Source organism: Meleagris gallopavo, chromosome 3, assembly GCF_000146605.3.
Source record: "Meleagris gallopavo isolate NT-WF06-2002-E0010 breed Aviagen turkey brand Nicholas breeding stock chromosome 3, Turkey_5.1, whole genome shotgun sequence".
NCBI classification, from domain to species: domain Eukaryota; kingdom Metazoa; phylum Chordata; class Aves; order Galliformes; family Phasianidae; genus Meleagris; species Meleagris gallopavo.
In genome coordinates, this window is record NC_015013.2 from 21,605,511 (window position 1) to 21,617,283 (window position 11,773).

At 42.1% G+C, this 11,773-nt stretch overlaps 1 protein-coding gene and 1 long non-coding RNA gene across 2 annotated transcripts in view; one reads left to right on the forward strand and one right to left on the reverse strand.

The window, feature by feature from the left end:
- The window catches only part of LOC116216441, a 114,026-nt gene extending 107,879 nt beyond the window's left edge, over positions 1-6,147 (reverse strand). Inside the window, exons 1-2 of the long non-coding RNA XR_004159176.1 lie at positions 5,902-6,147; positions 5,592-5,747 (exon numbers count right to left, since the gene is read on the reverse strand). This is a non-coding gene — a long non-coding RNA (uncharacterized LOC116216441). The remainder of the gene's footprint in view (positions 1-5,591; positions 5,748-5,901) is intronic.
- A 122-nt stretch (positions 6,148-6,269) lies between these two features.
- On the forward strand, positions 6,270-9,287 carry LOC104910171 (PHD finger protein 7-like). Its single transcript, XM_031552778.1, has 9 exons — positions 6,270-6,458; positions 6,778-6,869; positions 6,961-7,062; positions 7,300-7,424; positions 7,610-7,772; positions 7,857-7,963; positions 8,180-8,293; positions 8,445-8,563; positions 8,713-9,287. The coding sequence occupies exons 1-9, from the start codon at positions 6,278-6,280 to the stop codon at positions 9,141-9,143; spliced, it is 1,434 nt and encodes a 477-aa protein (XP_031408638.1). The 5' UTR covers positions 6,270-6,277; the 3' UTR covers positions 9,144-9,287.
- Positions 9,288-11,773: the final 2,486 nt, after the last annotated feature.

The following is an 11,773-nucleotide window of genomic DNA, read 5'->3' on the forward strand; positions in this document are numbered from 1 at the left end:
TGGTCAACAGAAACACTTCTGTATTTCATGGGATGGAACTCTTGATAGCTACAAGAGCACTGTGAGGTAGAGAGTTGTGCATAAGGAAACAAGTCACCAGAGATTAGAGGCAGGATAACATATAGAATAGGTCTGGAAAATGGGATAAGTAATATGTAAAGCCTCAAGAGAGCCCAAATTTGCTCACTCTCTTATAATTAAAAGAATGTAGATTGTGTATTTGAACTCTCAGCAATGCAGAGGAACATATATTTTCCCTCTACCCAAAACATCCTATTCTTAAACAAAAAGGGCTACAGGAAAAAAATACAATAAAAAATAAAAAATCCAGAGATCCCTAGTTTCTCCCTGTGTGGTAACAATGATAAGCCTTTGAAAATAGTTTACTTTGAGCTCTCTTGTTGCAGTAGAAAAGAACAGCAAGAGGATCTTCTCTGCGGACCACTAGAGTAAAAAGCATGTTTACTCTTCAGCTCTTTGCGCCTAAACTTGTCTTAAGTAAGCACACTGCTCATAAAAACATTTTTCATTTTCTGTTTAGATATTAGACAAAGGATGACACATCTGCTTGCTGAGAGGTGTGGTAATGGAGGATCAAAAAGAAAGAATTTGATTACGTAAGAGTAATGATTGAACACCAGGTTTTCTTTATGTAAATACTGAATAGCAGCAGCAGTCCACCTACATTTCACGTCTAGAAGAAAAAGCCCATCTAAATCATTCCAAATACCATAGTTTCATCCAAGATTATGGACCATGAAACAAAATTACCGGCAGGTAGCAGGTACTATTGTACTAGCAGTTCTTCACCACATAGTTGTAATTTTTTAAGAGCTGAGCACATAACAAAGAAAAATGAGAAACCTGAAATGAAAGAGCTCCCCTTTTCCAAAGCCTCATTCCCCAAATGCAAGAAGTTAATTTCAAATACCTTGAAAGTTTAAAATGCTCGGACCAACAGTATTTGTAACCATTCCCAGATTTGCCACTGTTTTATATCTGTCATAAAAGTTTGCCCTGCTCAACATCTCCACAGCAGAAAAACACCCCTTGTAGTCTGCTTCCAGATCATACCTAATGCTTACTGTGGGGAGAGAGGAAAAAAAGCATACAAGAGAATCTGTAGCACTTTTGTAGGTTCTGTTGAATATCTCCAGGAACGGTTTATACATGCGTTATAAACTCCTTCACAGTAGAAACCACCACTGAAGATGAAGAGATTAGTGTTTTGAGAACTGCTCTAAGAGCCTGAGTTTTCAAGTTGGCATCTTCTTCTTATTCCCCAAGCCAGAGTCTCAAATGCCATTGTCCTTTCTTGTCTACAAAGATTATTTATAATCTAATATTAATAAGCAAATTACAGAAGCAACTGAACAGGATGATATAGTAAAAAATACTTGGTAACATTTCTAACCGAAGCTGCTGGCAGCTCCACCCATCATAACAACTTAGAGTTCTGAACATTCTAAGGACAGCAGCAACCATAGTATTTTGCCCATTAACAACTTCCACGCTGTTTCAAGCGACTTCATGAAGAATCCATTAATCCAACCATTCTGCAGGGTGGTAATGCTGCATATGTTGTGCCGTTATGGGAATTCAATCACTTCAATTAATTCTCCCTGAGTCACTTTACAAGTTCAATAAAATCAGGATGAGAAGAAGACCTATCCCAATTCCTGAACCTGTTTTAATTATCCAAATGAACTGAAACACTTATGCACCAATCATTTACCACTCATTTCAACGCAGACAATTCTAAAACGGAATACTACTACTACAGTAAAGTTATGGTATCTAACTGCGTAGAGCAACTTGCATTTAGAATGTGATACATGTAAACAGAAATAAAGTGATAATGAAAACTGGGCAATAGCCTTCTTGTCCATGCTGTCTAGAAGCATCACATTGTCTTTAGTAACAGTGTCTGGTAATAATCACAATATTATTGTATCCAAAAGCCAGTATCTCCAGAAATACTTTGATCCCAACAGCTGGTGAGACAGACTGGGCTCTGAGGGCTCCTTACTGTACTCTAGACATTGGCATTCACAGCATTCTCACTAAGAAGGCCATACGTCATCACCAAATTTACCTTTCCAGACTTCCATTTTCCACTCCTGCAGGAGGAAAAAGTTCCTGAGCATCTCACCACTCACAGCTGAAGAGAACCCCCACTGCAACTGTGCTATACAAATTTAGTTGTTAGCCTCGACTGCAGCCCTTCCTTCTGATAGACAACATATCACATATTCTCAGAGCAGAAATCCAGTAGCACAATAAGCCCAATCTTTCCCTCCTGCTGCACACCTGGAATGTTGGCCTACGGCATGAAGGATTTGCTAGCTGGTTATTCACTACTTCCCTCTGTAGTGGTTTACAAACTGATAAACCAGTTGTTTTTCTAATATTCACCTGCCATTGATCTACTGAGCAGGAAGAGCAGGAATAACTGTCAGTTTTATACAACTGCCTCAAGAAATTCTAATGTTCTCTAGTAGTTAGATGCTATGTGTATTATTCATATTATTTCTAGTGTGCTTTAGCAATGTATTTCAGTTCACAGATTTACAACCTGTTCTTAGTAACTACAGTATCTACATGTCCAGAAAGTATGAAACTGGTATTTAATGCAATGAACAGCAGTAAAACAGCATGAATTTATATTAAAAAAAAAAAATCAACTGCTATAAGTTTTGAGAATTAGTCACAGATTCCTACTTTGAGAGCCACTGGCTTATGCTGTACAGCATTTTGAATTGTCTGTTTAGATGAACTAATAGGAGAAATATTGGAAACAACTTCATTGGAGAGCATGATCTGTAGATAGCCTTATATTTAGAAAATGAATCTATATTTTGTAGCTGACCCGCAGGTTCTATATTCAGATTTCTTATGTTCCTGTGAAGATCTATGTGGAAAGTACAGTTAGGTTAGTATTATTGTTTGTAAGGTCCATAGGGAAAAGTTTGTAAGGTTCGTAAGGAAATAATCAAGTTTTTATTTTCTCACCTAAACTGTTCTTCCTATGTTCTAGACTGGAACAAAGCCATTTATACAAAGAACGAAAACGATGCAAACAAAAGTACAGAATGGGTTACTGACCAATACATAGACACCATAATGCCATCCATAAGCTGAAGTTTTGGTAAGAGTAAGGATTTTTTTTTTTTTTAAGTCAATTCAATTCTTTTAATGGAAACATTAAAAATGAAACCAGGGAGCTAGGTTCTTCCCACTCTGCTATGATAATCCTTTGTAATATATAGAAAATTTAATTTGGCCCGTACTCGCGTTCAACTCAGGTATCTGTTAATTAGTTCCTGTTGTGGTTTTCCTAATACGTATCAGATGAAGGTTAAGGACAGGAATTGATTTTTCAGGCATAGTGCCAATATCCCTGCTGGCTTAGGAGTTTACTTAGCAACTGCAGCCTATTTCCAAAGTGAAGGATTTGGACAGAGTTTAGCTTTAGAAATATCATACAGAATACTTGTCAGCAGCTGTCCACAAGCTTATGATTTTCTCCTAAGAAGTGTGTAATTTAAAGAACTTCGTGCTATCTTTGAAAGGTTACACTGTGGTGGTCAGTGAGTGTAATTTTAATCTTATCTTTTTCTTCGTCTTCATTGTATAATAAAGCAGATCAAAGATAGAACAATTGTACTAAAATTCAAAAGCAAATGTTACTTTTATGTCCACTCATCTCATTTCTGACAAGCAATAACAAAAGCCAGAGAACTGAAGTCTCATAACGTAAATTGCAACATGAAGGAAAATAAAAGTTAAAAAAACAACCATTTAATAGATTGCACAGACAGGATTTCAGGAAGAAAATAAAAGTTACTAAGTTTGATAATAGCTTTACAGCTGCAGTGTGCACACCTTTCTTGTCTGTATTTATTTGTTCATATTTGAAAAATGGGATTTAAATATTCCAAATAGACTTCATCCTCTCCATTGAAGGGCAGGAAAGGAAGAAAAGCCTGACAATCCTCATTCCTGGTTAACTCCCACACTTCATCAAAGATCTTAGGCATCATCTGTGGACTACTCTGTACCTGTTTTAGACACTGATAACTTAATCTGTAGTTACATTCTGCATCCACAACAATCACACACTTAACTGGAAATTACATTTTCTTCTCTAACCTCATAACAAACCATGCAAATAGAATGCAGTTCCTACTCATGCTGCATCCTTAGAGATTGCACTACTATAAACTGTATTGATTTTAGCAGTGTTAACCTCATGTATACAAGACAGCTAGAACTGCATAAAATATAAGTGAGACTCTGGAGTGAAAGACCTACGTCTTGCTTAAAACTTCATTCTTATAATATTGTGATGAAATTAATACTTTTCTGTTTTAGTTCAGCCCCCAGTTTGCTGAGGACTTTTCCTTTAAATAAGATCCTCTACCATCTTCTCTGCTACCTTTTTTGAAATGATGACCTACAATTACTAGGCCTGACAGGGTCATAAAGGCTGCAGACTGTCATGCTCTCTATTGTAAATCTCCACTCCTTGCTCAGCACCAAAAATCTGATAGTGTCAGGCTTTTCACTAGCTACTCATTACTTCAAATCTTTGTTCGCTTCTGTAATTAATTTGGTCAGTAATTAATATCTGAATTTTTCAATTAATATCATAAAATAAGAGAGATATAGCTAGTTCTCTGCATATCTGATTTCATAATTGTCAGCATTTTTAATTACCTATAATTAATTTACTTTCTCCATTATCAGTTTATGAGTTTCACATACTTCACATACTTCATTAATATTTTTTTTTACATTTTTTTCTATTGCTCCTCTGCATCAATTTCATTGTTCAATCAGTTTTAGATAGTACTAAGTCCAATATTATCATTTCCTAGAGGACTTACTGTAACCACAGCCAGCTACTAACTTATTTAATCTCTGCCATTAACCTAATTTAACTACATTCTCATCCTTGGAGTTTAGTTCTTCCCAAATGTAGGCCTTTCAGATTCTTCCAGTATTCCTTAACATTTTCTATTGAAGCAATCATATCACAGCCAAAACTTTGCTTCTACCAGTTTCTCTCCAGATGTGGAAACATGGTAGTCATCAGCCCACTGCAACTAAAAAAAGATTTCTGCATTTATGAAGAGGCCTCATTTTTCCCTTCCTCAATGACCAATTACTCATATAAGCACTAGTGTGAAGTTTTTGTTTGTTTTAAACGAGCATCTATCTACCCAGGATTATGACTTTTTTCTTGTTAAATGCAAAATCAAAATGCTATCTTTAATGATAATAACACAACAAAAATGCAACTAAAACAGAGAAATCAAACCTTTAGTAGATTACCATGCTGAAAATACCTCTCATCTATTAGTCCATAGTGGTTTCAGATTCTAAACTTGCTGAAATGGAAGTACTTTAGGCATAACCCATGAACCTCCAAACTTTTGGCTGAAGAATTGTCTTGGACCACATATAAAATATATGTATAGTTAATTTATATAAGCAACCAAACTTCTTTATAATTTGTATTAAAATACTTTAAAAAAGAGAATAAGAAAAAATAAAGAGAGCACACAGTTCCTGCAGAGCACACATACCTGGTTCTGGTGGGGCTGAATCCAAGTGGAGCCCTCCTCTCATCCTGCAGCACGGCAGCACACAGCAGCACCAGGACCCACTCACACTCCCACTGCGTGTGTTTCTGCTGCAGGGACAGCCCCTGAACAGTGGCATCTCTGCTTCCAGTGGCCTCTCTGCAGAAACAAGAAGCGATTTTGTTGAGAAATGCTCACTGTGAGGATGAAAACCCCACTCAGGTTGGTATTGTACTGCTGGTTCTCGAGACGTTGAGCCTGCAAGAGCTCTGCCTGCCCAGGGACTGCTCTGGCAAGCCTAGCCCTTCACTACCTGTAAGCCTTTGCCTCTTCTTCATGGAGAAGCTAGAAACAGGATCAGGGTGAAAAAGCAGAGATGCCTAAGGGTGGCTCCAGGGCTATAACCTGGCCAAGGGGCAGCTCTACTGCCAGCAGGTGGAGGGAGGCCATCCTTCTGCAGCATGGCCAGCTCCAAGCACCTCACTCTGCACTGGCTGCAAGAACTGTCATCCTCCTGCTTCGGTGCCAAGGCCCCTCACAATGGTGAGATGGTGACTATGTCAGAGTGATGGCAGGGAGCGGTCCCACTATGACATACAGGGCTGGGAGCAGAGCAAAGGCTGCTGGGCTCAGGCAGCGTCAGTGTGACCTGGTGAGGTGCGGAGAGGGCAGAGAGGAGGGGGCTGCACATGGCTGCTAAGGTGCCCAAAGCTGCAAACTCACCCTCATCCTGTTTCTCCCTCAGGGTTGGCAGAGGAGTGTGCAGAGGAGAAAGCCCAGTGCTGTCAGGGCAGGAGCTCTGCAAGTGCTCCCTGTCAATGTGCACCATGTCCACAAGGATGCAGGAGACCCCAGAATCAGAGGAGCTGGGTGAGATCAAAGTATCCCTAAGTGCAGCCCCTATATGCAGCCCCTGCCACCAGACAGAGGGGTACAGCTGGTGTACCTGTGACTGAGAGGCGTGCAGGGGCTCCCCAGCTGCTGCGAGCAGGGCTCCTCAGCTCCTTGGCCAGGACTGGGCTGTGGCTGCCTGCTAGGAGCACTGTGCCTGCAATACTCCCTTCCCCTCCACAGCCTCCAGAGCTGCCCCTCAGCAAGCAGGGCAGGCACAGAGCAGGCCCCTGGGGAAAGCCCTCTGGGGACACATGGTCCTGCCAGCTGCTCACTGCATTTGTTCTCTCCTCTCCAGCATGCATGCTGTGTGGGCAGATAGATGTTGACCCAAGCATCTGTGGGCCCAAACATGTGGACTTTGGGATCTGCGTCCATGCGTTCTGTGCGGTGAGTTCCTCTAGGACTTTTTCCACCTCCCTTTAAGCAATGGCTCCTTCATTTCTGTCCTAACAAGATCTTACTCTTTTCTCTTGTACAGATGTTTTCCACCAGTCTCCTTCAAAAAGGAAGAATATTGAACAGAATCGTAGTGCTGCGCCCTGAAGACATCAGATACACAATCCAGCAGGCAGAACAGAAGGTGAGACTGTAGCAAGGAGGTTTGCGACTGGAGAGATTTGGTGAGTTTAGCGTGCTCCCAAGAAAGGAACATCAGCTTTTCCAACCAGCTCCAGGAGAAAATCCTGCTCTGGCAGAAGAGTCTTGTCCACAAGATGGCTACGCAGTGTGACCTAGCTATGCCCACATCCTGTACTCTGCCAGAGCTGTGGGGCCAGCCCACAGCTGGCCACTGATGGGGCTGCTCTGCTCTTTCCAGCACTGTTTCATTTGTGGCAAGAGAGGGGCTTCCATCACCTGCGCAGAAACAGGCTGTGAACGCAGCTTCCATCTCCCCTGCACCGTGGAGGGCGAATGTGTCAGTCAGCACTTTGAAAAGTACAGGTAAGGGCTATGAGGCTTGGCCTGTTAGCCGCCAACCCCCTGCTGTCAGCACTAGCTGAGGAAGTGAGGAATCTACCATGATACCTCCCAGCAGCCTGACACAGCCAAGGCCTGGAGCTCCTTCCTATTCCTCTGCCCTCCTCACAGTTCTTCTCATCTTGCCCATCCCTTCCATCTTCCCCTAGTTCCTTCTGCCAAGAGCACAGCCCTCAGCAGGCAGTAGAGGCAACTCCAGAGCAAGACACCACTTGCATTATCTGCATGGATCCTGTGGGAGACAAAAAGTCCTACAGCACCATGGTGTGTCCAGCCTGCAAACATGCATGGTTCCACCGGGCTTGCATTCAGGTAGGAGCCCTCCTCTCACCCTGCAGGTGTGGCAGCATTCAGCAGCACCAGGCCCTGCTCATACTGCTTGTGTTTCTGCTGCAGGGACAGGCAACGTGCACAGGTATTAAGTGCTTCCAGTGCCCCCACTGCAGAAACAAGGACAAATTTAAATCAGAAATGTTCATCATGGGAATCCAAATCCCAGACAGGTTGGTGTCCTGCTGGCTCTCAAGACATGAGGGCAAAAGACCTATGCCTGCCCAGAGACTTCCCCAACAGGCCCAGCCTTTTGCTGCCTGTGAGCTTTGGTCTCATCTTCATGGAGGAGCTGGAAATGGAGTCAGGGTAGAGAAGCAGGGATACCTTGGGTCATCTTTAGTCCAGGAGCAGTGGGGACTCATCATTTTCCCTCCTTTCACTGACAGAAGACCAGTGTGGGAGGACAATGATGCTTATGCATTGCTGGGAAACAGGCACAGGCGCTGCGATGTCAGTGAATGCCTTTACCAACGAGGCAGGGAGCAGGCAGAAGAAGAAGGGTGAGTTGGCTCAGCAGCCCTCTGGGGCTCTGCCTGGGATCTCAGTCTCATCATAGGCTGGGGGAGCAAGGACTGAGCACCAGAGATGCGTCAGGCACTCCCTGGCTTGGCTCACTTTGTCCTCACATCCACAATGTGTTTATCTACCCAGGCCCTGGCAGCTGCTTCTGTGCAGCTCCTGTGCTGCAGAAGGCACCCACCGGCAGTGCTCCTACTTGAGCAACCTCACAGACAGCTGGGAGTGCAACACCTGTGCCAGCGTGAGCAATGGTAAGAGACAGATAGCCACACACCACTGGGCTGGGGCCAGGCAAGGTTTGGCAGCCTTGCCAAAACCTCTCTCACCAAAGAGACGTGTGAGCCTCTCCCACAGCAGAGCTGAAGGTCTGTCCTTCTGACCTTCCTGCCTCCCCTTGCAGCCTCCGGTGCCAACTTGGATCTTACTGATGACAGCACTGCTAGCGAGCAGGGACTGGGGCCATTGTATGGCTCTATGGCACCTGAGAGCAGCACCTCCAGCCAGGCAGCACTGGGGCCAGCTCACAGTTTCAGGGTGCCTGAGAGCAGCAGCCAGTCGAGACAGACCAGGATGGAGCAGAGAACAATCCAGTCTCATTTACATCAGGATAAAGATGTCTATAACCAGCTCCACGGATGTCATGGGGACAGCCATGCAGCAGCCCTAGGGAATACTGCTGAGAGATGGACCTTAATATCTGCCAGCCATAGGGCATCAGGATCCTCAAGAGATTCCCCAGAAGCTGGCAGCCACAGGTCCAGACAGGGAGGGTGTGTACGGACCCGAAGCCGCTCCCCATTACAATCTCAGGCCCCAGATTCCCAGAGCTGACCCCGAAGATGCTGTGGGACCAGCCACGGACCAGTCATAGGTGCTGGCAGCTACACCCAGAGCTACATCAGCCAAGGACCACCAGAGTCACCAAGGCATTCCCCAGCAGCTGCTTAAAGAAGTGGTTCAGGAAGCAAGGGTGAGCCAAGACACAAAGCCTCTCCCCTGTTGACTGTAGAGCTGCAGAGTCCCAGTCTCAGCCCCAAACACACCATGGGAACCAGTCCAGGAGGAGACCGCCGAAGCCTTTCCTGGGTACAATGCTAGGCTGAAAATCCTCACAGCTGGTCCTAGAGATACCAGATGAACAGCCATGTGCTGGTTCTACATGCAACATGCTCCAGTTCACAGAGGACATTGCAATAAAATTTGGAACTTCTATACACATTTGTTAGTTTTCTTCTCTGCCTTTCCTGAGGTGGGCAGCATTAAGGGCTGGAAGCACAGAGTTATCTTCTCTCCAACACCTAACCCGTACCTTCCTTCCCATGGCCCAGTCAAGGCAGAGCTGGGTTCCAGCCCCAACTCTGTTCATGGTAGAATTGCAACTGAGAGTTGCAATTTTCTAGACAAAGCACTTATCTTTGGTGGTGTCCATAAACAGTACTAAAAAAAGTTTCAGAAGTTTGACTTGGAATCATAGCCAATCTTGTACATTCAACTACATTAATTAAGTTTTGATAAAGTGAAGGGAAAACAGCCCTCAAGAAGAATTCAATCATGCTTCTGCCTAGTAAAAACTTCTACTAATAGAGAAATAAAAATTAAAAAAATATTTTTCAGATACAGTACTTTTAAAGACTACAAAATTCTTCAAATCAGGAAATGCTACTTCTATAATATCCTATCCTCCCCCTCATCAACAGGTCTGTCTTCATAAAAAATTACCATTATATTGATTGTACTTCTTTTAATAGCATTACCTGTATTGGGTTAACTGGTATTGTAAGCCTTGTTAATGAAAACATTCATATAATATTATCTATTTCCTGCTAAGAATTATCATAGTATGAAAGGTTTTTTTGTTTGTTTGTTTTATCACATTTTATTTCATTGGAAGCCTATGCTGGCAGAGCCATATCAGTATCTACCATCAAAAGGCAGTGAAATCTAACTCTAATAAACAGTGGACAGAGCAGAAAGACTGTATGAATTTTTGCCTAAAAGTTTTGCTAATTCCTCTCTCCCTCTCTATGTTTCCAGAAGACGTACTTACATAAACAACAAAATAAGATAATTCTGCATTAATTCCCTCTAAACTGAATTAACTAAATCATCATTGTTCTGCTGTTCTTGAAACCATAGAATTATGATAAATAAATTCTGTTGAAGCAGAAGCTTTTTGAACTGAAAGCTAAAGTTTGTGAGTAGACTTGGCAAGACAAGATATTTTTCCTCCTTGATAGATGCCAGACAAATAGTTAAATGCTATACAGAGCACAGAAAACTCTGTTGTCAGCTTGAACATCTTTTCACTCTATTACGTAATTCAAAATATATTAAGTCCCTGGCTCAGGAATCCAGATCAACTGTTTCATCAGTGTAATTAGAAAGACTGATTTGGGTTCAGTTTGCCCTCAGAAAGTTCAGGAGCTAAATCAAGTCCAGTTTCAAGATCAGGCCAAAAAAAAGAAGTGGCAAATTATACTTGCAGTTACAATTTTATCTTAATATGCTGTTTAGAAACAAGCGCCTACATAATATTTCAATTACCACCACTTTCTATAGTATTTTACTAGGTGAGACCAAATCTATTCAAGTGAATTCAGCAAGTTATCACTCAGAGCAAGAACCAACCTGATTAATTGGAAAAAAAAAAAAAAAAAAGGGTAAGAGTTGCAAAGAGCAATCAGAAGCAGATTTTATGAAGGCCTACAAGGCAATAGCAACCAGTGTGTGCAAAAACTACTGCATAAAATTTGCATTACTCATAGATTTCCCTTTTCATTTATCCAATGTGTTGTGGTAGAAGTTGCTACAGGACAGAAAGGTTTTGATCTTGACTACTGCTGATGAAACATGAAGGTCATTTCTACTTCCTATTCCTAATGACGTATTTCCTCAATTACAAGACTATTTACACACGTAAGACCTTAGAGCTGAAATACTTGCTTCCTGGAAAAGATGAAATCACTTTGTGATGCAGTGAATAGAGCTGAAACCTGATGACATCACTAGAAACCCTTAGCAGCAAAATTTGTGTCTGTTCAGGAACAGCGGTGCAGAAATTAAAGTGCAACAACAATAAATTTTTCTTTCCGTAAGTGTCATCTTCTGACTTAAAATAGCTTTCAAGATTTCTGTGATGAGAAAAATCTCAGAAGTATCTTAACAACCTATTTATTAATTCTTCCACTAGTGCACTGGGTGACAATTAACACACAGGTGAAGCATGTCTAGTTAAGGTATTATCATTTTGTTACTATTTATATGACTACAGGACAGTAAATGCTCTACAGGTGATTATTTAACTATAGGAGAAACCTGTGGTTGCCACATAACCCAAGAGATGGTCAACAATGACCTTAAGAATGCAACCACTCATCCACAATGAAGCAGCAAAAAAATACATATCTTGAACACCATTCTTATTTAGCACAGTGGTTTTTTTGTTGTTGTTGGCTTTTTTT

What these genes read in the sequence shown, in the direction of transcription:
- LOC104910171 (XM_031552778.1), top strand. Translation starts at nt 6,278, where the DNA reads ATGGCTGCTAAGGTGCCCAAAGCTGCAAACTCACCCTCATCCTGTTTC. An exon ending in GCGTCCATGCGTTCTGTGCG is followed by an intron (nt 6,870 to 6,960) that starts GTGAGTTCCTCT and finishes TCTCTTGTACAG; the next exon opens with ATGTTTTCCACCAGTCTCCT. An exon ending in CTGTGCCAGCGTGAGCAATG is followed by an intron (nt 8,564 to 8,712) that starts GTAAGAGACAGA and finishes CTCCCCTTGCAG; the next exon opens with CCTCCGGTGCCAACTTGGAT.